Source organism: Typopeltis vanoorti, chromosome 15 (genome assembly GCF_054136105.1).
Source record: "Typopeltis vanoorti isolate ZY-2024b chromosome 15, IOZ_Tvanoo_1.0, whole genome shotgun sequence".
Taxonomy (NCBI): domain Eukaryota; kingdom Metazoa; phylum Arthropoda; class Arachnida; order Uropygi; family Thelyphonidae; genus Typopeltis; species Typopeltis vanoorti.
Window position 1 is genome coordinate 35,324,435 of NC_143563.1, and position 24,198 is coordinate 35,348,632.

At 34.9% G+C, this 24,198-nt stretch overlaps 1 protein-coding gene across 3 annotated transcripts in view; it reads left to right on the forward strand.

Annotated features, from left to right (window-relative positions):
- Nucleotides 1-2,433: 2,433 nt before the first annotated feature.
- LOC150098600 (BTB/POZ domain-containing protein 6-B-like) overlaps nucleotides 2,434-24,198 on the forward strand; it is a 45,727-nt gene continuing 23,962 nt past the window's right edge. For 2 of the 3 annotated variants that reach the window (XM_090405711.1, XM_090405713.1), the window contains exon 1: nucleotides 23,019-23,173. In XM_090405711.1, coding sequence (XP_090261837.1) covers nucleotides 23,140-23,173 — 34 coding nt within the window. In that variant the 5' untranslated portion in view covers nucleotides 23,019-23,139. Of the gene's footprint in view, nucleotides 2,520-23,018; nucleotides 23,174-24,198 lie in introns of those variants that run through there. The other variant, XM_090405712.1, reaches the window with a different exon arrangement.

The window sequence follows — 24,198 nt, forward strand, 5'->3', positions numbered from 1 at the left end:
TCGGTTCAAATCGAACCGAACGCGTTTTATTTTATTTTCGCTTGTGAAAATCAAAACCCACAAGCGGGCCGCATGCGGCTCCTGAGCTGTGTTTTGGACCGCGCTGCCGTACATAATTAGGATTATACACGATAGCTGATTATTTATTACCGTATTGTTTGATGGATTTCAAAAGGAAAAAGCAAGAATTTTTTTAAAAAATTAGTAAAACGTAAAAAGAGTTGTTTCCAACTCAAGTTCTGTATAATATGGGAATTGCGTAAAAAAAAAAAAAAAAAAATTATAAAAAATCTGATGCAGAAAAAAAAAAAATCAGACGAGTGGCGACACTAATTTATTTTAGGTTAACACGCTTTCGTCAGTAGATGAGGGATAAAAAAAATCGAATTTATAGATCACCCATCCACGTATTACTAACACAGGATAGGCCTACAACTTTTTATTGAGCATGATTCACATAAAATAAATCTCTGTGGTTTTACAGTTTTAATTACCTCAAAAGTTGTGTAGATTCTTAATAATAATAATAATAATAATAATAATAATAATAATAATAATAATAATAATTTATTTTGTATTTTCACCTGCATATTTACAGCGCAGTATGCCATACCATATTTACAATAACTGAAACATACATATTTATATATGTTATTTAAATATCATTGGTTCTTGAAGTATAACGAAATTGCAACATCAAAAAAGCATCCATTACATTGAGATCAGTTATTGCATATTATTTTGTTGTTGATGTATTGGAACTAGTCGATATATACTATTGCAGCGGACATTGAAAAAACACGTATCCACACTCAACACCCACACGTATGACACTTAAACTTGTCATGATCTATCATCGAAATGCAAAAGCCTGAACTATTTTCCATTAAAGTTATGTAGCTCAAACATAAATGCTAATCACTTCGTATTTCAACTCCTTTCTTACTCTGATATTTAGCTCTCCAAGTACTACCATTTTTCCAGATTTTTGTATCTTCTGCCTTGTTTATTGACTTCAGAAATTCTTCCACTCGTTTCATTAATAGAGTCTGATGTAGGATTACAGCATAAATAAGTATCACTGTCCAATTATCCATTTAGATGTTGTTCCACCTCACTCTTCTTGTTACTATCTGTCATCCAAAAGAATTATCCTCATGTTTGTGTTACGTTTTATTGATGGTTCCCATCTCGAATTCTGCTGATGGTTGTTTGGAGTTTGTTCCAATAATGTTCGCCATTGTTCCCTGAAGAAATCCAATGGGGAACTTTAACCGGAGGATTCTCCTGCCTGGATGAACTTCGCTCGTATTGTACCACCGGTTTCAATTTTATTTATTCAGTTTTATTGTTTAAGCCAATAACAACATAATATGTTAGGTTAAATCCCAAATTTCCGCAACATTCGTTCAGTATTTCGGTGGAGGTTTGTTAATAGAGTGAACCACGAGAATATTAAGATTCAACATTAAGTTAGAAGTCCCGGCCAATTCTTCACAATCCTTAAAAAGCTATGTGCGGGTCTCCTCCCAGTTATTTCGATCTGATCCTTAAACGATTCATCCAGTTTTATATTTGTTTTTATTTCTTTCTTGTACTTGCTGCCAGAAAGATATTAAAATACCAATGCAAGATTTTATTCCAATTTTATTTGATCGTGTAAATATATCTTATTTCTGCTTCTTAAAGAGAATGCATTTAGGCTTTCATTTCGAGGCAGAAAAGTGAGTTGCGTCAAAAACTGAGTGGTTTTGAACTCGAGCAAAAAAAAAAATTATTTTTGCAAATATCGTATACTGTACAACAGTCTGATGTTTCAGACAGCTATATACGGAAAACAAATCCAAGATTAAATAGAGAATACTTACAAAACTTACTCTTGCATTGACGTCAGTCAAGACATTTGGTTGGTTGCCATCACTAATGCAGGAACTTTTACCCTCCCATGCTTCCGGCTGTTTCACATTCCAAGGCAATATTGCAGCATCAGTCTTTTCCTCCAATTGTAGAGACCAGCAAGCACATCACCTACTTCGTATTATACCAACTTTAGTCACTTGGTAGAAAGTTCTTAGAGGAATGCTTAATAGCTTGGATATCAATAGATATCAACCGAGCTGTCTTCTGCCTTGAACATTAAGAAAATCCGATTATTGGGAAGATTGTTCTGGAAGAATATAATTTAGTATTATGCATTTCAAAATTGTAATGAATACAGTTTTTCACTAAGACCCAATGTCTTTAAAAATATTTTAATTCCATGTAGTCTGTAAATCAGTATTCTTAGCCTTTATTTGTCTCTATTAGCAGAGACAAAAGCAGCCATACATCCTTACGTATGTGGAGTTTTACGAGTACTTCTATTGAATAACTGGGAATGAAAAAAAGAAAGAAAAGATTTATCTCCCATTTAAAGATAATCGCAAGTATCCATGTCCCCAGCTGGATTGAAACCAGCAATTGATTGGATAGCGGACTCGACCCAACATTACCGAAAGACCTTCATACATAGATTGCATGTAAGGTTTCATTTTAATATTTTTAACATTTAAGATTTATGTTGCATTTGAACAACTCAGTATTATATTATAATATAACATTAATACCTAAATACACCCTCTGTCCAAAAAGAAACCGAACTTTTCGAAAATAGAACCTAGTGGCGCCACCTGTTGTACCTTTTTTGTTGTCGAAAGCGGCAACCTTCATTAGCGTCAACTGTTTATGACATTTGTTTCATTAGAAGCCGAGTTATAATGCTAAGAGTGACAGTGTGTTTCGACAAACGGTCGATCGTCACGATATTCATGGCGTACGTTACGAATTCTCGCTATCAATCGCTTCAAAACTTCGAGATAAAACTCATCATTAACCGTTTGGCTAGGCGGAACGAATTCTTTGTGAATAATGCCCTTGGAATCGTAGAAAGAAATCAGCATTGTCTTTACTTTTGACTTCTCCAAGCGACTTTTTTTCGCATGCCCTTCTTCTGGTGGTCTCCACTCAGCACTCTGGCGCTTTGTTTCGGGCTCATACTCAAAACACCACGTTTCGTCAACAATAACAATCGTTTCAAGGAAGTTTGAGTCCTTACGAGAGGTTTTAATGAGGTCCTTGCGGTGTTCAATTCCATACATTTTTTGGTCGTCGGTCAACTTGTATGGAACAAATCGCGAATTCAAATTACGAAGGTCCAAACTCTCGGTCAAAATATTCTGCACAGTTGATTTTGGAATCTCCAATTCATCTTCAATCAATCTCACGGTTGATTTCGAGTTTCCTTTGATGAAATCAAGCACGTTTTGGATGTTAACTACGATCAGTCCAGTTTTTGAACGGCCCAACTTTTTGTTGTCCTCAAGCGTCTCACGACAACTTTGAAATCGTTTAAATCACTCGTAAACTTGAGTACGGGATAAGAATTCATCACCGTATGCTTTTTAAAGCATTTGATGCATTTCGATAAAACTTTTACCAAGTTTAACACAAAACTCAATCGCAGCTCTCAGTTTGAAACTCATTTTTCGACCGTTTGTCAAAACACACTGTCACTCTTGGCACTGTAACTCGCCTTTTAATGAAACAAATGTCATAAACAGTTAACACAACACTAATAAAGCTTGCCGCTTTTGACAACAAAAAGATACAACAGGACAGGTTGCACTACTAGTTTCGTTTTGGACTGAGGGTGTACAATCAATACCAACCAGTTAATTTAACCAATTAAGTCCACCTTTGACAAAGTCTGCAGAATAATAATAAACTGAATTCAATTCTAGTGAGATATATGAAGTGATGATGAGAAAGAGAAAAAGTGCGGCGTATCAGGTCAGTATGTTACTACTTGCTATAAAAAGGTTTACAAAGAATATTAGTTATAATAACAGATAAATGTCCTCAAGCAAATTTGTTTTTCAGCTACTCACAGAAGCTTCATGGTATTACTCTTTGATTCAGATAAACACCTTGAACATCGAAATTATACCAGCAAAATGTACGGCATGTTTTACCATTTATTCGTACACTTTCAGAAATCTTACAACATTGTAAGCTAAGCTTTCGTAGCAATTAAAGTTTCTTAAATACTGTTAAACGTATTTAAGAAACGTATTTAAAATACTAGTGGATGGAATAAGTAATTTGACTTATTCCATTGCTAAACCTAAATATAGTATAAGAACTTATCAGATTCGGACACAGTAGAGGTTGTTCAACTCTGCCTGTCGCTATATTATTTTCTTGAAGCATAGCATCACAGTCTTTTTGTAGTGGACATTGAAATAATCAAGCTAAATGCACATCTGGTGACGAATTGTCCAGAATGTCAATATACCATACGTTATTCTTGGCACGAACCACATTCACAGTTTTATTAACATGTTCAATTACTGTCCATATTTTTTCTGATAACATGAAAAAGATTTATCGTGGTCACCAAAGTGATGTTAAATATTGTAACGATGACTGCATTTAATGAACTAACATGCATCTAGCATCTAATATCTCTAATTAACACATATGCGTTAGTTCGAGGTTAAATTTATTAATAGTTGTTATATGAAATATTTGTCTTGTAATCTTTAATATAAGCATGAAATATTTCTATTTCTAATATTCTGATTTCAGACCTTTTACCAAACACTATTGTCTATGTTTCATCGTTCACCTGTTATACGGTGAGTGTCCTATCAAATTGCCTTTAGGACACTCTTTTGTAATGTAATATTTCCTGATTAATTAGATATCGCGAATCCAGATCAGCAGAGAAAAATAAACTGTGAGTGAGAAATTTCAAAGCATAAATTATGTTGGTGGATTGTGCATTTTATCGATACCAGTGACTTATATAAGAGATGTAAAACTGAGGCAGATGTGAGCGACATATTATGGGACAAACTTGGAAAGTTGAGTACGGTTATTAACACTAGCAATCGATACACTGGATAGTGTGGAGGGTTTTCCAGCAATTTTCAGTCATGATTGTAAATGAGAGGAAAGTCATGCCCTGCTGTTATTCGCAGAACAGCACTTCCGCTCTTCAATGAATATTCTGTGGATTCGAATCCATATTTGGTCACTGGAGATTTTTGAATACCGTTTACGTAGCAAATGATATTCTTCGGCTGATGTGAGACAAAGTATTCCATTGGTTAAAAGTGAAGTTTCCCTCACTAGAAAGGCACAGGATGTTTAACTCTTCGTACCTGGGATTCACATAAAAACAAGTTACCTGTTCATAAAATCCACGATAAATTTATAATTTCTCATTAGTTGAATTCACATAAGAAGGAAATTTAATGAAGAAGATTATTTCGTGTGAACGGACTGATTGGCCAAATGAGGGTTTCTCCAATCATCCACTAGGATGATTGGAGAATTTGGATTGGAGAGAAATGAACATTAATTTAATGTCCAGATTCTATAGTGAAAAATCCAATGAAGCGTAATGACTATATTGGGAAAGAGAGTGGAAATATTAGGTATACAAGAACCGTATCTTTATTTTGATCTCCAACGAGGATAAGAAAACGTACATCCTTATGATTAACATTGACGAATGCCAACATTGCATGTCTTTGTAAAAATTAAATAGAAAGACTACCCAGATGGTTGACATTTGTAACGATCGTAGATTAAAAAAGGATGGTCTGCTGTTTGCGAAAGTAAGGTGCGGGAAAAAAAACATGTCTTGTAGTATGGATAGCATTTCGTTGTATATAAAATTGTGTTCGGAAAATGCCACCTATTTCTATTTCCTATGCGTCTTTTATACTCAGTTGACATCTATCTCAATATGTAGAAGAAAACCTATATGCATTCCACTTCAAGAAAGAGAGATAAAATCCTTCCGTTCAGATTACGAACACTTATATAACTTATATAACAGATGTTATTATGCTATTATATGGTTCCACCTCTTTTCTAGGTATACGCTGATATAACAACACTTAACGATAATGCCAACCTAGCATCAGTTTGCTCTTTCAGTACATAAATAAGGCAAACATCGCGTACAAAAGTTCATCCTAAATCGGATAAATCTTAAGATGAATCTCGTAAATAGCAAAAGAATTTTAAATAATCTACATATCAAAAAAAATTCGCCTTTATGATATCTCGACAATTGCATGTAAAGGTTGCACTTGGGAAATAACACTCATTTCGCATCGATTCAGTCCTTTGTTATATTCCGTTATCGTCTATCCCAGTCCATGGAAGCGGACCGATGTTCATTCCATTCTTGAAAAAAGGATTTTGCTAATAATCCTTTATTGAAAATTGAAATGACTGAAAGTGTTTATTTATATTACAAGCTCGTTGTACACACTGCAATCTTCTCCAAAATAAATGGAGAAAGTCATCAACAGGCAACATCTTTACCACCTTAGTCTACCACTTAATCCGTGATCATCATTGTAGATTTCGTTAGGTCATTGTCAGGTGCGTAGGCCTTAGCTGTATACGCTAAGGCCTACGCACCTACCACTGGACATACATTATGAAAAGGTATGGCGAAACCCACATGGTTGTCCACCAATGCAGTACTGACTGAGGCTGTTGTTTACCAACTTACAAGTGATTACACAGTAGTCTGTTTTATCACCTGTACAGTATATCTAAGATAAATCAGTTGCCACAGTTTTTCACGAAGGGCATTACAGTATCTATATTCACATGATAAATCTTGCAATGCTCAAATATCTTAAGCTTCAATATCTCCCACAAACACTGCCTTAATAACAAATTCAAGCAATTCTTTAATGAGTTGAGGATAATCGAATGAACATAAATGTCACCAGTATATACTTTTACATTTTGTTTAGAAAAAAAGGAACTTAATGTGACTTCCATTATCCTGATAATGCACAAATGTTTCTTCTCCTGCCTGTTGCCTTGCTTTATATAAGCACGCAAGAACTTATCTTCAGCCTCTAAAAATTCGGAATTCCTTCTCAATCTCAAGACGTTACTTTCACCTCACGCTGTTGCAAATTTGAGTTTGCTCGCCTCATGATCCTTCTAATTTTTCAGCACGATGTATGAGGGATAGCTCTAAATTGATACTGTCTAGTAGACAAGGCTGCGGAATGAAAATGATCCACACCTGTCTTCCTAATTAGCAACTTTCTCAAGGACAGTCGATTCTATCCCATTATCCTTTTTTGCTCTCTACTGCCAAAATGAAACGGCATTCATCATTCTACAACTTTCCGCTTAACCTGCTGGAACAGGACCAGTAGCCAATCACGATCATTATGCAATGTTGCTTCAAACTTACGGATTCTTTTCTTCCTCTTTCACTATATCTGTCTGTCTTATCTGGAACAGCCATCCTCTTGAAGTGCATTACCAACAAGTATAACATCCAACCTTTTAAGAACGATCCTAATCGACTTCTCTTTACATTTGCCTATTATCCCAACTAACATAGCAGTTTGGTCTTGGTTTGGTTCTACTACCTTTCGTGTATAATATTGATTATATTGACTATACAGTAGATGCATTAATGTGCGTATGGTGAAATAGAATTGGATACTTCTGTTTATTTAAAGTATATGGATTATAAATTGTAACTTTCAGACAGGTTAATGGTAGTAGTTATATTGAAGTGCAGAGGACATAGGATAATAATCAATACACTCGCAGATTTTTCTTTTTGTTTTTGTTTCGTAGCATTTGTATAAGATTTCATATGCATTCCAAATAGCTGTCTATTTACTGGGTAATCGCAAGTTGGTTGAGGATACGTCTTGAAAGTGGTGTAATCTCACGTCTCAGTAATTCTGAATCGGCTGCATTCTTTGATGCGTTTGTTCAATCGATTTTCCCATCTGGTTTATTATATGTGTTTTTGAACCATAAGGATTAAATTGTTGGTCGTTTTGAAGGATCTTTGTCTTCATAGATCTAAGTAACGATTGTATTCTCATGGAAGGATGAATAATGTTTACATTCTACGCTCCCTAAAAATTCTAGCATACTGGACAGAAGTGGAGAAAGTATAGGGAACGACATATATTCGATCTCGTTCAGAAAGGTGAGTTGGGTTTGTTATCCAGAAATGAGTGCAGATGGCGCATTTTTGTATCAGTTTTATTTTCCATTTTATACTATCCATTTCCCCTTTTCTCCCCAGATATTAGAATTCTTTGACTAAATCCCACTCATCCGATAGTCCCAACCTACTAACTCCCCTTCCGATGAACAGCTCTTATGAAGGCTACTTGAGTCCCGTACACGCGACTGAAAATCATACGAAGAGCATCTTCGTTACCGACTGAGCCAAGTCGTCCATCCTTCCTTTAAATCTACAAAAGTATGGTAAAGCATGGAGCTGATGCATTAAGTTGATTGTTGCTGATAAATCAGCAACAACTAGCTAGCTGGTTAGCTGAAGAGGAAGTTATTATTATTATGTGACTCCTTCAAGGAGTCGAAAGAGTCATCGAGGGACACCTACTCTACAATTCTCTACTAACTACAGCGAACCTCAACTGCCATTGTCATCTACACCAACGCTACCTACTGCCCACCACCACCACCACCACCACTAGTATTTGCAAAGACAATCACAAACATCCACGCCCACAGCGGGATTCGAACCAGCATCCAGAAATTCCATTAATAATTTCTTAAAGTACCACTACAGAAACATATTCTATAGTTTTTCTATTGCTTTGTGTGTTTTCTGACTTTGACGATACCCATAACTGATATACCATTGCAAACGAAGTTCATTTCATGATTTTTCCTTCGCTCTTCTCGTGATGTGACTGGGAATGCATTGATGATCCGTCAGACTTCGATTAGCATGATTAAAAACATGATATTAAATAAACCTCTTATTCAAACAAAGATTCAAAGATTTAGAGTAAACATTAAAGAAAATGAATACAATTAGGGTTTTATAATACAAAAGACATGACTCTTCAACATTCCATTATACACTGTGTACCAATAATTGCCCGGACACCCCTGTTATTTGAAGTTCTAGAACATTTCAGGTTTCTTAATAACATAAAAACCGATGTATAGATAGTTGGAAGCTGAATTTCATCATAGCAATTGAATGCAGGTGGCATTCAATTGCTATCATGAAACTGTATGGCAACACAACGTGAACTCAGTGACTTTGAGAGAGGTGTCATCGTGAGCTGTCACATTGGTGGCATGTCCATAAGTGCGATTGCCGCTCAACTGGAGCATCCAAATTCAACGGTTGGCGTTGTGATCAACGAATGGAGACATTCTGGCATCACTACTGCAGGGAAACACCCAGGGCGGCCGCTAAAAATGACTGAGAGGGACAGGAGGGCGTTAAAATGGGTAACACACAAAAACCGGTTGCAATCGACACAGACCATCCGTGATGAGTTCCAGAGCGTCAGTAACACCATGATGAGCACTAATACTTTACGAAAAGAACTCCATTTACTGGGTTTCCACGGAAGAGCAACGGCACACAAGCGGAACGTTACAAGAACAAAGCGGCTCATCTGGCCTATTGCAAAGAGCGTGTAAATTGGACCATTGACCAATGGAAAACGGTACTCCGGAGCGATGAATCAAGGTTCACCTGTTTCCAGTTTGATGGCAGGGTGAACTCTTGTTACCACAGTGTGTTGTACCTAAAGTAAAGTTTTGGTGGTGGAGGAAGGAGTGATGGTCTGAGGTGGATTTAGCTGATTTGGAGTAGAACCACTGGTAGTTATCTGTGGTTCCATGATAAAATGTGTTCAGTTAAATTAAGCTTGATATTCTGAATAATCAGTGCTGCCTGTACTGTGGACTTTTTATGGAGCAGTCAGCTCAGCCGACCCGTGTTACTATCAAGACGACAATACCCTGTGCCACAAAGATGCAGTTGTTATGGAATGGTATGAAGAGATGAGTGTTAAACGACTGCCCTTGTCCACGGAGTCCTGACTTCAACTCCATTGAACACCTGTGGGACGAATTGGAGAAGCGATTGAGGTCCAGAGCAGCACTCCTCGATCTGTCGCTGTTCTCAGTAGTGCTGCTTGATGGTGGAATGGAGACAATTTCCACCTCATGGCTGCCGAGCATTGGTGGAAAGCCATCTTCAAAGGGTGCAGGAGGTGATGAAAGCCAAAGGCGGACATAACCGATATTTGGGTTCGCATGCTGGTATCAATTGTAAATTGCTGAAGTGTTCAGACAATTATTAGTAGATAGTGTATATATTCTTAAGCGCAAATACCTGTTAGATTCGTTTTGTGCGGTTAGCAATCTATTTCAAGAATTTAGCTGATCATATTTGGAATTTCGAATTGTTAAAAAATTGTCGAACCGTTCAGTGGGTTGTCCCAACTGGACCATATACAAGGGAATAAAGGGACAAAACGTATCGAAAGTGTACATTACAACAGAGCTTCTGTAGTGGCTAGAGGACGCACACTCGTTGGTCTTGATTAGAAGAATCATTATATCGGCCTTTTCAATAAAAGTAGAGTGAGCTAGCTTCATATAGAATTAACAGAAAACTGAGAAGCGCAAATATTTATTTTATTAGATTAACGCAAATATTTTAATAACTTATTATTATTATTATTATTATTATTATTATTATTATTATTATTATTATTATTATTATTATTATTATTATTATTATTGGTTTAGAGACCCAACGGGGCCTTGGCCTCCTGACTTCTTTCACGAATTCCTTCACATCGTTCTTATATTTTTGTATAGAAAGTCCATCACTGAGACATTCATATTTGTAGGTTTTTCTATGTAGTTGTTTAGAATTATCCCCCATGACTTAAATATGTTTGTTCGTCAAGAGATGTTTCCTTTTCTCTTTTCTTTTATCCCCCCCCCCTTTTTTTTTTTAGGTTAAGAGGAACATACTTAGTAGTTTTCTGAATATGTTCATACTACCAAAGCAGATATTACATCACACTAAAGTACTACATACTACAGTATTACCATGAGTCTAGGATAGGTGGGCTGTTTCGGTCTTAGCATAGAGTGTCATCGGTCTGCTTTTGTTTCGATGACTTTCTGGTGTGTTAACTGGCATAACAAATCTTATAAAAAGAACGAAATTATCAAAAATTAAAAATTAAACAGATCAATCAGTCAACACTCCCTTTATACATTTATATTTAGTTAATTTTGTTTTGACTCAGTTAATGTGGGAACTGTATGATAAAATAAATTGGCAAAGTAATAAATAAATAAATAAATAAACAGTTAGTATATTCCAGCTTGGTAGTCTAGCCTGGTTGGCTGAGTGGTTAGCATATCCACTCTGCAGCCAAAAGGCTTTTGGTTTGAATTCCACCATTCGCATAGATGTTTGTGATTGTCTGTGGAAATACTACTGGTGGTGGACAGTAGGTGATGTTGGTTTAGATGATGCAGCTTCCTGTAATTGGGAGTTTTGAGTGGTGGAGACAGAGAGTTGTAGAGTTGGTGCAGTCCCTTGATGAGTCTTTGGACTCGTTGGAGGTGTCACGTAAAAATAATATTTTTTTTAGTGTTCTTTCAAATATTTACATATGTACAATGATCATCTATTCAGTATATTATTTTACAAGGTTCAGCACTTTGTGCTACATATAATGAGATTTAAATAGTAATGATGATAACAGTTTTATATATATATATATAACAATCATAATAATAATTTACAATTATATTGTTCAGAGTTACATAAGTTGTATAATATTAGATGTTGTGGTTTACTATTTTTTTTTCCAAGTTTGAAAAGGTGTGATTGTACAACAGTATTTACACATATGCAATCTAAATATTGTTTCCTTATTTTCACAAACATATGGTGTAAACTCATGACTTACTTTTAAAGAATTCTTTTTTTTTTTACATTGCATACATTTGTTACAGTTATTATATACATTACATACATTTGTTTATATGATACATTACTTACATTTGTTTACATGTGATATTTACATTACGTACATTGATTTTTTCATGCGATACGTACATTACATGCATTTGGTTAGATATGATACATCTTGGATGAGAACTAATTTTTTTTTTTTTGCTTTCATCCTCGAAGCTTATATGTAAGCTTATCTGAGGATGACACCAGTTGGTTATTATGTATTTTTTTTTTTTTTTTTTGCTGTGTTGGGAAGCTACGAAATCTATGATTGAGAAATTCGCGTGCGCGCGCGCGCGCGCACGCACACACACACACGCACGCACGCGCACACGCGCACGCGCGCACACACACACACACACACACACACACACACACACACACACACACACACACACACACACACACACACACACACACACACACACACACACACACACACACACACACACACACACACACACACACACACACACACACACACACACACACACACACACAATAACTTGGAATGTATTGATCCGTCGCTGAACTGGAAGCCTGAGCGAATATATTGTGTTTCATTAAGTTTGTATGGTATTTTGGGTGCGTGTTTCTTGTTCGTAGTATGTCCTTAGAGCTCTTTTCAGGCTATTGTAGTTTGTAAGGTTTCTGTATTCAAAAGGTAATTTGCTTATCATGTCTGGGATGTAGAGGTTTCGCATGGCCTTTCCGTAGTGATTATTGTATTTATATGTGATATAATTAGTAGTCTGTGGTCTTGTTATACGGTATGTATTTCTAACTGTTCTGTAGTTGGCATCGAAATAATGGTTTAGCAAGGCTGCATAGTGACATAAATGTTTTGCTGTCAGTATTTTGTGTTCTGCCATTGCAATGTTTATAAGGTCGTGATTTTCTCTTTGTTCCCAAATTATCAGTTTTGTCATTTTGTACTGTAGCGACATTAATCTATTTAATTTGTAGGGTGCACAGAAAGCATACGTTGTTATAGCGTATCTTAGTATATTTTGGCATAGTGCTTTGTATATTAGTGTTTTTAGGTGTATGGGAACTATGTCTTTTAACCTGTAGAGTTTGCCACCTATTGTTCGGAGTTTGTTGTGTAGATGGTTTATAACTATTTGGAGGCAGTGATAGTATTTCTTCTCTAGTACATGATTTTATTGTTGGTATTAGATTATACATGGATAGTGTGTCTAGGTATTGTACAGTGTTGTTCTGGTTTTCATTTGCAATATTTATGTTTATGTCGCCGATTATCATTAGGTGTTCGGTTGAGCATATTTCTTGGCTTGAACGCCAGCAATTGAGTTCGTGTAAGAATTTTATCATGTTTAGGTTTGGTAGTCGGTAAATAGCATTTATTATTATGGGATGCTCTGTATTTGTGGTGTTACTGATTTCGAGGCAGAAGGTTTCACCATGCTCAAATTGATAGGCAGTTTCTTTTGCTATTAATTTTTGTTTGATAAATATTAATATTCCACCCCCTCTTTTTGTTTGGCGGCATGATCTATATTGTTGTAATTCCTCAGATAAGCCTGTAACAATAACCAATGTTTTCGGATGCTTCTGATGTTAATATGCAACATTTAGAGACCTCTCGCTTGTACTTTGTTTTGTTTCCATGCATCAAGAGATTCGAAAGTACAATTCCTGATGTATTCTGGTATAATTACATCTATCTGATGGTTCACATTCATTTTTGTTGTGTTGAGATCTTCTTATTGAACTAAGTTGGAGTCTTTTGTTTCACTTTGGCAGCCTGTCTATATCTTCCGAGCTATTTATTTGTATAGACTTTGAAGTCTGTGACTTTCTCAAGAATATTTTGTCGTCTTTGATCCATAAAAATTGATACTTTTTATCTGTTTTTCCTTTTCTTGCTTGGTACAAAAGATTCTGATTGAAAGGTGTTAAATACTCAGATAGAAAGATTGGCGTATTGTTTTGCGATGCATTTAAATCCTTGACTACTGGTTTTTTCAGTCTGCTGGCTTTTATCAGATTGTCTCTTGTAGTCTTGTTTGTCAGACGAACTGACTGGTGCCGGTCGTGTTTTCTGTTCTTCCGATTTAAGGTCTGAATATCATTATGCTGTAGGGGATTGTCAATTGCATGGCCTAACTTTAAAATTACGTCAGTGAGATTTTCTGTTTATTCGGTTTCTGGAAGACCGTTTATGACAAGGTCTTCTTTATGTTGTTGTTGGTTAGTTGTTAATAATAATAATAATAATAATAATAATAATAATAATAATAATAATAATAATAATAATAATAATAATAATAATAATAATAATACAACGTATATTATTATAGTATTCATAATGATGATTATTACAGATGTTTCTTTGCAATTTTACACTCTCTATATACAATATCAATGGATATAATCACTCTATACTGCATACTTTTGTTACAGTTATTACATACGTTACATATATTTGATTACATATGATACATTACGTACATTTGTTTACATATAAACATACCTTACAGACATTAGTTTACATGTGATACGTACATTACATGCATTTGGTTACATATGATACATCTTGGATGAGAACTAATTTCTCTGCTTTCATCCTCGAAGCTTATATTTAAGTTTATCTAAGGATGAAACCAGTTGTTTTTTTTTACTGTGTTGGGAAGCTGCGAAATCTAAGATTGAGAAATTCGTGCGCGCGCACTCACACACACACACGCACGCACGCACGCACACAAATAACTTGGAATGTATTGATGTGTCGCTGAACTGGAAGCCTGAACTAATATTATTGTGTTTCATCAAGTTAGTATGGTATCTTAGGTGCTGTTTTTTCAGGCTACTGTAGTTTGTAAGGTTTCTGTATTCAAAAGGTAATTTGTTTTGGGGATGTAGAAGTTTCGCGTGGCCTTTCCGTAGTGATTATTGTATTTATATGTGATATAATTAATAGTCTGAGGTCTTGTTATACGGTATGTATTTCTGACTGTCCTGTAGTTGGCATCGAAATAATGTTTTAGCAAAGCTACATAGTGACATAAATATTTTGCTGTCTATATTCTGTGTTCTGACATTGCAATGTATATAAGGTCGTGATTTTCTCTTTGTTCCCAAAAGATCAGTTTTATCATTTTGTGCTGTAGCGACATCAATCTATTTAATTTGTAGGGTGCACAGAAAGTATACGTTGTTATAGCGTATCTTAGTATATTTTGGCATAGTGCTTTGTATATTAGTTTTAGGGGTATAGGAACTATGTCTTTTAACCTGTAGAGTTTTTGTTCGGAGTTTGTTGTGTAGATGGTTTATGTGGCTATTCCAGTTCATATCTGCATCGAAGTAAATTCCAAGGTATCGTATTGTTTCAACCTGAGTGATTGTAGTGATTTTGCTGTTCTGTGTGTTTTTTATGTTGGAAAGTGGTTATTGTATGGTTATATATTTGTTATCAACTGGTCGAGTCAGTGGATTTCTTAATATCATTAATTTTGTCTTTTCTGAGTTTAGGTGTATGGAGTTTTTCGTGAGCCAGTCTATGATCAGATTTATGTCATGTTGCATATTTGTTTGGGCTATGCTTGCATTATTATGATTGGATAATATTGCTGTATCGTCTGCGTATTGGAATAACTTATCTTTGAGTTTTAGCTGATTAATATCGTGCGTGTAAATGTTGAATAGAATTGGAGAGTGTACAGCTCCCTGTGGTACTCCACAGGTTACTGGTAGCTCTCTGCTTCGGTTTGATCCGATACGTGTGATATGCTTTCTATTTTGAAGGTAGTTTGTAAACCACCTGTGAAGAGGCCCGTCTATTCCAACTTGCCTCAGCTTTTCTAACAAGGTTTGATGTGTAAGTGTTTCGAATGCTTTAGTTAGATCAATAAAGACTACCATGGCAATTTTGTTTTTGTCTAAGGCGGTATTAATTACGTCTGCAAAGTCTTCCAAGAGAGATGTTGTTCCATTATTTTTCTGAATACCATATAGTGTTTTAGAGATAATATGAAAGGTCTCTGTGTATGCTGTGAGTTTCTTCGGTATAATCCGCTCCATAATTTGATTGATAATTGGTAATGTTGCTATGGGTCTGTAATTACTGATTAAATTTCTTCTTCCATGTTTGTATATGGGTGTGATTATGGCGGTCTTTCGCATACTTGGTATCCGTCTTGTTTTAAATATTTTATTTATTAATTTTAGTAGGATAGGACTTAAACTGGTTGCATGTTACTTTATATCTTTAGGTCTGATACCATCTATTCCTGGGCATTTGTTTGGTTTGATTTGATGTATTGCAGAGAGAAGTTCTGCTTCTTTTATGGTTGGGAACCATAATGTCTGTTTTGATTGTGGTCCAAGTGGAGGGTCACGTTTTGTGATTGGGGGAATATTTCTGTGCAGTTCTTGAATGGAGTCTGCAAAGTATTGGTTAAAGTCATTTGCTAGTTGTTGGATAGGTTTTGCGTCTTTCATGAAGCTGTGTTTTATGGTTTCTGAGGCGGTGGTGTTGGGAACACAATCTAACATCTCATTGATCAGATGCCCGGTTTGTTTCATTGTGTTTTGTGCAGAGGTTAGTTTGTCTCTGTAGTAGTTTCTTTTTGCATTTCTGATTTGTGTTGTAAGGCGATTCCTTGTTATCTTATATTCAGCGTTCTTAGGGATATGTTGCTGGTTATTCTGTCTTTTAGTTGATAATATGGGTGTATGCGAGTTTATAATTTTGGATTTATATTTAATATTGTCGTCTATTCCAGTCAATATCGGTGTTTTGTTTTTATACTGATGGGGTCGTCTGAGTCTATTAACGCATTTTCTTATGCATGTTAGTTTATCATTCCGGGAAGGTATTGATTTTTTGCCATCCATCTTTAGCTTCTTGGATATTCTGAGAGTTTGGTCATAAGATTTTTTCAGTCATAAGGAAATTACTGAAAGAAGTTAGTTTATATGTACTTATGATTTTGCCTAGTTTGGGGAGTTCTTGTCTTCTTGTCTTGGTTAAGATGTTGTTCGCTAGTGACAGTGAACTGATGCGCTGAGATTAGTCTTGCAAATTCTCCTTTCAATGTGCTTTCGTAAATGTATCCAGGTTGATTTTCTCTCTGAAGCACTTGAAGTTACTGCGTTAGTTTGAATTGTGTATTTTGCGTTTAAGGATTTGTTGCTGAAGATGAAGATTAATAGATGATGAAAACAACTTTCTTTTTCTTCTTGTATATTTGGGTATTTAAGTATTTTGTCTCTGTGTATGTGTGTGTGAGTGCGTGCGAATCTATCTTGTATCTGTTTCGATATGATCAATCTGAAATAGAAATGCAGTTTAAAACAGATACTTCACTTCAATTGGATACTATGTCAAAATGTGAAAAACAATTTTCAGATAAGCTAACGTGAAACCTTCCATGATGTCATTATCAGTAGCACGTCATAAGAATAAAACAAAACAAATATTGCATTGCAGCAGTAAAAATGGGTAAATAATTAAAATTTACTAAGAAATTTGCACTGACTCATAGTAATTCAGCGTAGTTAACATATCGTTATTATTGATTACACAGTCCAACACAATTTTTGCTGACTTTTATATGAGACCTGTTTTTTACTAATTTGGGTGCGCTGGTTTCAAATATCAAACCCATTTTTCTCTATCACGTCAGGTTTTTCCTCTATGGCATTTTCTTTTTGCTAATTTGTAAGTTTTTGATAGTTTTAAAGAGGCAGTACTATTTAGAGGATCAAAAAAATCGATTTTTTAATATTATTTTCTGAAAGTATGTACTTTTAGAAATCTGTTCCTAACTTTTTATCAAGAAATTCGAAAAATTCCCGAAGATATAGCCTATTATTCAAAGCGGTGCGCAGATCAGAATAGGAGCGCTCACCGCTCTCGCTTGTTAGTAAACGAATAAATGCGTAAGAACCTGCAACGGCACGTACTGGCGCTTTGAATGCGAGAGAGAGGGAGAGGCCGATAATTAGATACATAACTACTTAACAATATTCATTAAAAATTATAAGAATATTTATAAAAAAAAATAACAATTTTACTTACACATGAGTTTTAGGGAATAAATTTTTATTTGTAGCAATTTCTGCTGTGTGTTCTGTTTCGGCAATCCCTTTGAATACTCCAACAGTAGACGGCCATCATGTGAGAATACCATCTTCCTTGGTACCGATCTTCCATAGTTTTTAAATCTTGACAAGCGAGAGCGGTGAGAGCTCCGATTCTGATCTGCGCACCGCTTTGAATAATAGGCTATATCTTCGGGAATTTTTCGAATTTCTTGATAAGAAGTTAGGAGCAGATTTTTAAAAGTACATACTTTCAGAAAATAATATTAAAAAAATCGATTTTTTGATCCTCTAAATAGTACTGCCTCCTAAAAACTATCAAAAACTTACAAATTAGCAAAAAGAAAATGCCATTAAGGAAAAACCTGACGTGATAGAGAAAAATGGGTTTGATATTTGAAATCAGCGCACCCAAATTAGTAAGAAACAAGTGTCAGATCATAATCAGCAGAAAATGTTTTTTTTTTTTTGTTGGCTAGTGTGATCAACTTTTATTATCCTTATCATACTGGTTGTAATTATCTGCTATTAGTGGTACCATATAAATGTTCTAATCGTACTTTTATTAATGAGCTTTCTTAATTACAAATTCAATTAGATAATTTGGAAAGTGTACGCAGCACTGCATTGCAGATTTTGCAAAAAAAAATTATGCAGGAATGCACTTCAAGACGTTTGTATATACGTAGTTATTTGAGGTGTAAATAAAAATATTATACAGATAAATACAATATTACTTAGGTTAGATCAATCAGGAAAAATATTGTTAATCAGGTATCTCTTCTAATGTATCTGACTCATTGCAAAAAGTTTTTCTTGTGTTATGAAATTCGTTCAATCGGTATCAACGTTGCTCTTTGGTTGGAAAGACCCAAGTGAGAATCTCGTCTAGGATTCGATCAATTAAAATTAGTCAATTAAACGAAATGTGGGGCGAAAATATATAGAAATATCTTTCAGATATTTCTATATATTATGAAGAGGACATTCATAATCACTTTTTGCCTTAGCAGAATATAAATGGAATATATGCGCAATTAGGGAGAACATCGGGGGGAAAAGGAGAGAAAGCATTTGAGTAATGACGTCGGGGCTACATGCTAAACGTTGTAATATATCACGCTCAAATCCGTGAGATATTTCTAAATAAGGCGGAGTATTTCATTTGTAAAACTCCTGATGTAATTTCTTTAGAACTCCGTCTTACACTAAATGATTCCCAGAAATTAATTTCATAAAGAGCTGCCGCAGAGGCATCATTGAGTTTCATGGACAGGAGAAACTTTCATAGGGCAAATCTGTATAAAGCTATTTTAATATAAATGACCATATGGAGTCCTTTAAAAGTTCATTCAGGAAATATCCTTCATTTGTGAAATCTGTGAGAAAAAAATTCTTTCAAGCGTTATTTTACAATTCACAATAGGATTTCACACTCAAGAGAAACTTTTCTGTAGTGAAATGTGGTAAACGTTTTTTTTTACAAAGCAGCCATCTGAAAATCCCACTTGAGGGCGCACATGCTCAAGAGAATCCTTTCAGTTCCGACACGTATTTCAAGAAAGTTTGAGAAAATTTCTTGAAACAGGTTTCTTTCTTTATCTCATAAACCACACAAGTGTTCACACACTCAAAAGAAACCCTTCTGTTGCGAAATCTGCAGAAAGAAATTTGCACGAGGGATTCAGTCTCAAAGAGCGCTCAAAGGTTCATACTCGTGATAAACCCTTCACTTCGGAAATGTGTGAAAAGAAATTTTCAAGTAGCTGTTATATTCTCAGAAAGGACGTAAGAGAAAGGTTTAAGATTCACATCTTCTTTCTGTTAAAAGCAATTTTCAGATCAGAATAACTTTCGAAATGATTTCATGTTTGAGTCAGCAGAATCTTCCCCACAGTGAATTTTGTAAGAATATGTCAGCGTAGTTTTTGTCACTGATTTTTGTAACAATATGTGATTTCCCCGGTATTATCAATCCTAAAAGGCAATGTGCTTATTTGGAATACTAAGAAAACAAGTTTAACCAAGCTTCAATTTTGAATGGTGTCTGCGGTTTATTTATATTTTAGCAATTTTCGTTAAGATTTAACTTTCTAAGGTTTCAAATGTACGATTTAACGAATTAAAACATATCATTGCATTCAACTAAGTGATAAATTTTCCACCTGTGTGGACAGGAATATACATAGGATAGTGTAAAATTGAATTTGTTTGCCACGAAAACGATTTCAGTAACTCCGATATTTGTGATGGCATTGCTACTGAAATAATTTATACATAAATACACTCCTAAACATAGATATCGAAATTATAATTTTATGTGCAAAACATAGAATTTTACAAATTTTTTCCCTGGTTTACCAGCTTTGCTTTTATTTGTCTATTTTCTATCTCTCCCTTTGGAATCGTATATTTTTATGTGACTCCCACCTAGGAGAGAGTGTAAACATTGAGTGAATGATACAGAATTAGTCTGTAAAAATGAATATCTCTATAGCACCAAATATAGAAATCCGACTTTGCATGAACCAATGTCATCATCATCATGCGTATCAAGGATTTAGGCCTAGCATGGCCTGTTCCGGCCTTAGAAGTCATCGTTTAAGAGGACGTCCTGGTTTCCTTTTTCCTAATGGCTTGTACTTTAAGGCTTGTTTTGATAATCTTTCTGTTTTCATTCTTTGAACATGTTCCATCCATTTATGTTTATATTTTTTAATTTTTTCTACTACTGGTTCTTGGTTTAATTCTTTCATAATTTCATTGTGATCAAATAGAGTATACTTTGCAGTTTTTCTCATAAACTTCATTCCTGCTGTTATTAATCTTCGTTTGTCTTTTTGTTTTATTGTCCAGATTTCGCTTCCATATTAAGACTGGTAGGGCTAATGTATTGTATACTTTTAGTGTGGTTTGTTTTCGAACTAGGTTTGGTTTAAATATAGAGTTAATTACACCTTCTATTTTTAAATATTTTGCAATTTTTACGTTTATATCATTTTCATACGTGATCATACATCCTAGGTAGTTAAATGAATTCACCTGTTCTAAGATCTTGCTATCTATTACTATTTTAGTTCTTGCTGGATCTTGTCCTTTAAAGGCCATAGTTTTTGATTTTTCCGTTGATATTATCATACCATAATCTTTGGATATCTCATTTAGATCTAAAATAGCTTTCTGTAAGTTATCTTCAGAATTTGTAATTATTATTTGGTCGTCGGCAAAAAGGAGAGTGTTTAAGTTCACTGTAAGAGAAAGTTTAATTCCTTCATGTAAATTTTTATTCCATTTTATCATTATTTCATTTAAGTAAATATCAAAAAGAGTTGCTGAGAGGGGACATCCCTGTCGGACCCCTTGGTTTATCTCTCTCGTATATGATAGCTCGTGATTTAATCTTATTTGTATTTGATTATTTTCATATGCACTTGTGATAGCTTTTAGGATATTATTTGGTATTTGTCTTTCTTTTAATATGTTAAATAATATGTTTCTTTTAACTTTGTCAAATGCTTTTTCAAAGTCAATAAATGCGATACGTGTTTCTAAATTGTATTCTCTTCTTTTCTCTATTATTACTTTTAAACAGAAATGAACCAATGCGTACTTTCAAAACATTTTGTGAATAGAATCAGTTATTAAAAAGTAGTTTGCCAAACAACAGAATACTGCTCCCTTAAAACAAGCTATGAACGATTTCTTACATATATTCAACGCATAATGGGGTAGAATGAATGTCGCAGAAATTCTCCATTCAATACTTATGCGAAAGTAGATTCATAACGGTCAACGCAACCATGTTAAGAGGACAGAGAGATACCTATTATTTCAATCCTGTTTAACTGAACAGAATTAATAGTAAGATAAAGCTAGTCCGATGCAAAGATCGATGATAGATTAATTACTTAATAAACGGAACTTTAAGTATTTCGTTCGGTTTATCGACGCCATATTATTTTCCAATAGATAAAAGCCCGAAACAGTATTTCTCGAGTTTTCAAAAAGAAGTTTGAGTGTATATTTCTTTGTTGATCTTCGCCTTCATTTTATGGCATTTTTTGGTTGGATAGTGAAGATGGTGCCCAAGTTGATATCTCAACCACCCGAGATTGACATTTTCTGTCAAGAATGCCAGTACTGGAGATAAGTAGAATATTGGCGATATGTGCTTCATACATTGGACAAAGCAGAAGATCATTTGAAATTAGAATTGAAGACCAGAAAATGAAAAGTGTTTTTGTTTGTTGTTTGTTTGTTTCATTTCAGTCATGGTAAACTGGACCCAATCGGGTTACATCTCAAGAAACTGTTCGCAACAAAGGGAAAATATCAACAGCCTTATATATTAATTAAAATCTTGAATATTCTCCCCACTTTAAATACGATGGATTGTCGGGCTCTCTCTAAGAGTATTAACACCTGTTCTGCGTTTAGAACAAATGTATACACTGGGAATATTTGTCCTAGAAAAGTTTTCCTTAAAACAACACCATTATTTATAATGATTAATATTTAAATAGCCGAGAAGATCACCAGTTTTCAACATTGTAGATAACTGAATTGTTTGCAAAAGTTTATTGCAGTTGGCATTAAAAATTTAAAAATATGTTACAATTAAGATATCTGACGTCTGCTTTAGTTGAAAATACTAACAGAAGATTATTAAACAGAACTAAAATGAATTCGTGTTTAATTTGATACTTATTAGAACCAAATAGGTGAAGGCAATAAATGTGTAGTATACATCTGAAACACGGGAACGAGAAATGGTCTAAATCGTCCCATTATTGGGGCAAACCAATTTTGAAGATTTTTTAATAAATAATGAAAAGTCGCAAGTTTCCAATCTTTTTGAAACTTAGCATTATTTTTAAAACCATATTTTCTGTTATTCCCCAATAATATAAATTACAAAGGTATATGTATGAGACTCATTGCCATGGCTTTGTTGTCTTTTATCAATACCAACATCAGCTGACTTCCCAAGAAGAAGAATTGTTTGTTTAACAGATAAGGACCGAAGTGCACTCTTTTGTTCCCTTATCAAACACGCAGTGGTCATAATTTTTGATTAGAGAAACAACGCAGTTCTGGTTTTAGTGTGTGCTCCATATTTAAGTGCTGTTCTTAGAAGAAATTATGGTCGTCCATTTGTAGAAATCGATATATTTATTACTGCTTATGTCTAAGAAATGTCGATCAAAATTAATCATCCCTCCTGTACAGGTAAGGACGAATTCAAAGCTATATATTGCTTGAAGATTAATGTTTGCAGTATTCATAGTTTCAGAGAGTGATTAGCTGTAGGCTGTATTAAGTTTCGTTGAACTGGTAAACCAAAATATATGCACAATACTCTCCTAGAAAATACTTTCTCAATAACCCATGATCCGTTTATTAGAAATAATTATCTAATAGCATGTTGTAGCCATCTACATTCTCTGTCCAAAAAGAAACCGAACTTTTCGAAAATAAAAAAAAAATAGTGGCGTCACCTGTTGTATCTTTTGGTTGTCGAAAGCGGTAACCTTCCTCAGTGTTGTGTTAACTGTTTATGACATTTGTTTCATTAGAAGCCGAGTTATAGCGCCAAGAGTGACAGTGTGTTTTGACGAACGGTCGGTCGTCACGATATTCATGCCGTACGCGACGAAATCTCGCTATCAATCGCTTCAAAACTTCGAGACAAAACTCACCATTGACCGTTTGGCCAGGCGCAACGAATTCGTTCTGGATAATGTCCTTGGAATCGTAGAAACAAATCAGCTCATACTCAAAACACCACGTTTCGTCACCAGTAACGACCGTTTCAAGGAAGTTTGAGTCCTTATGAGCGGTTTTAATGAGGTCCTTGCAGTGTTCAATTCGATACTTTTTTTTGTCGTCGGTCAACTTTTGGGGAACAAATCGTGAATTCAATTTACGAAGGCCCAAACTCTCAGTCAAAATGTTCTGGACAGTTGATTTTGGAATCCCCAATTCATCTTCAATCAATCTCAGGGACGATTTCGGGTTTTCTTTCATGACATGACGCACTTTTTAGATGTTAACTTCTCTCAGTCCAGTTTTTGGACTGCCCGGCTTTTCGTCGTCGAATTTGAAATCGCTTAAACCGCTCGTAAACTGTTCATCACCGTATGCTTTTTGAAGCATTAGTTGCATTTCGGTAAACCATTTACCAAGCTTAACACAAAAGTCAATCGCAGCTCTCTGTTTGAAACTCATTTTTCGACCGTTCGTCAAAACACACT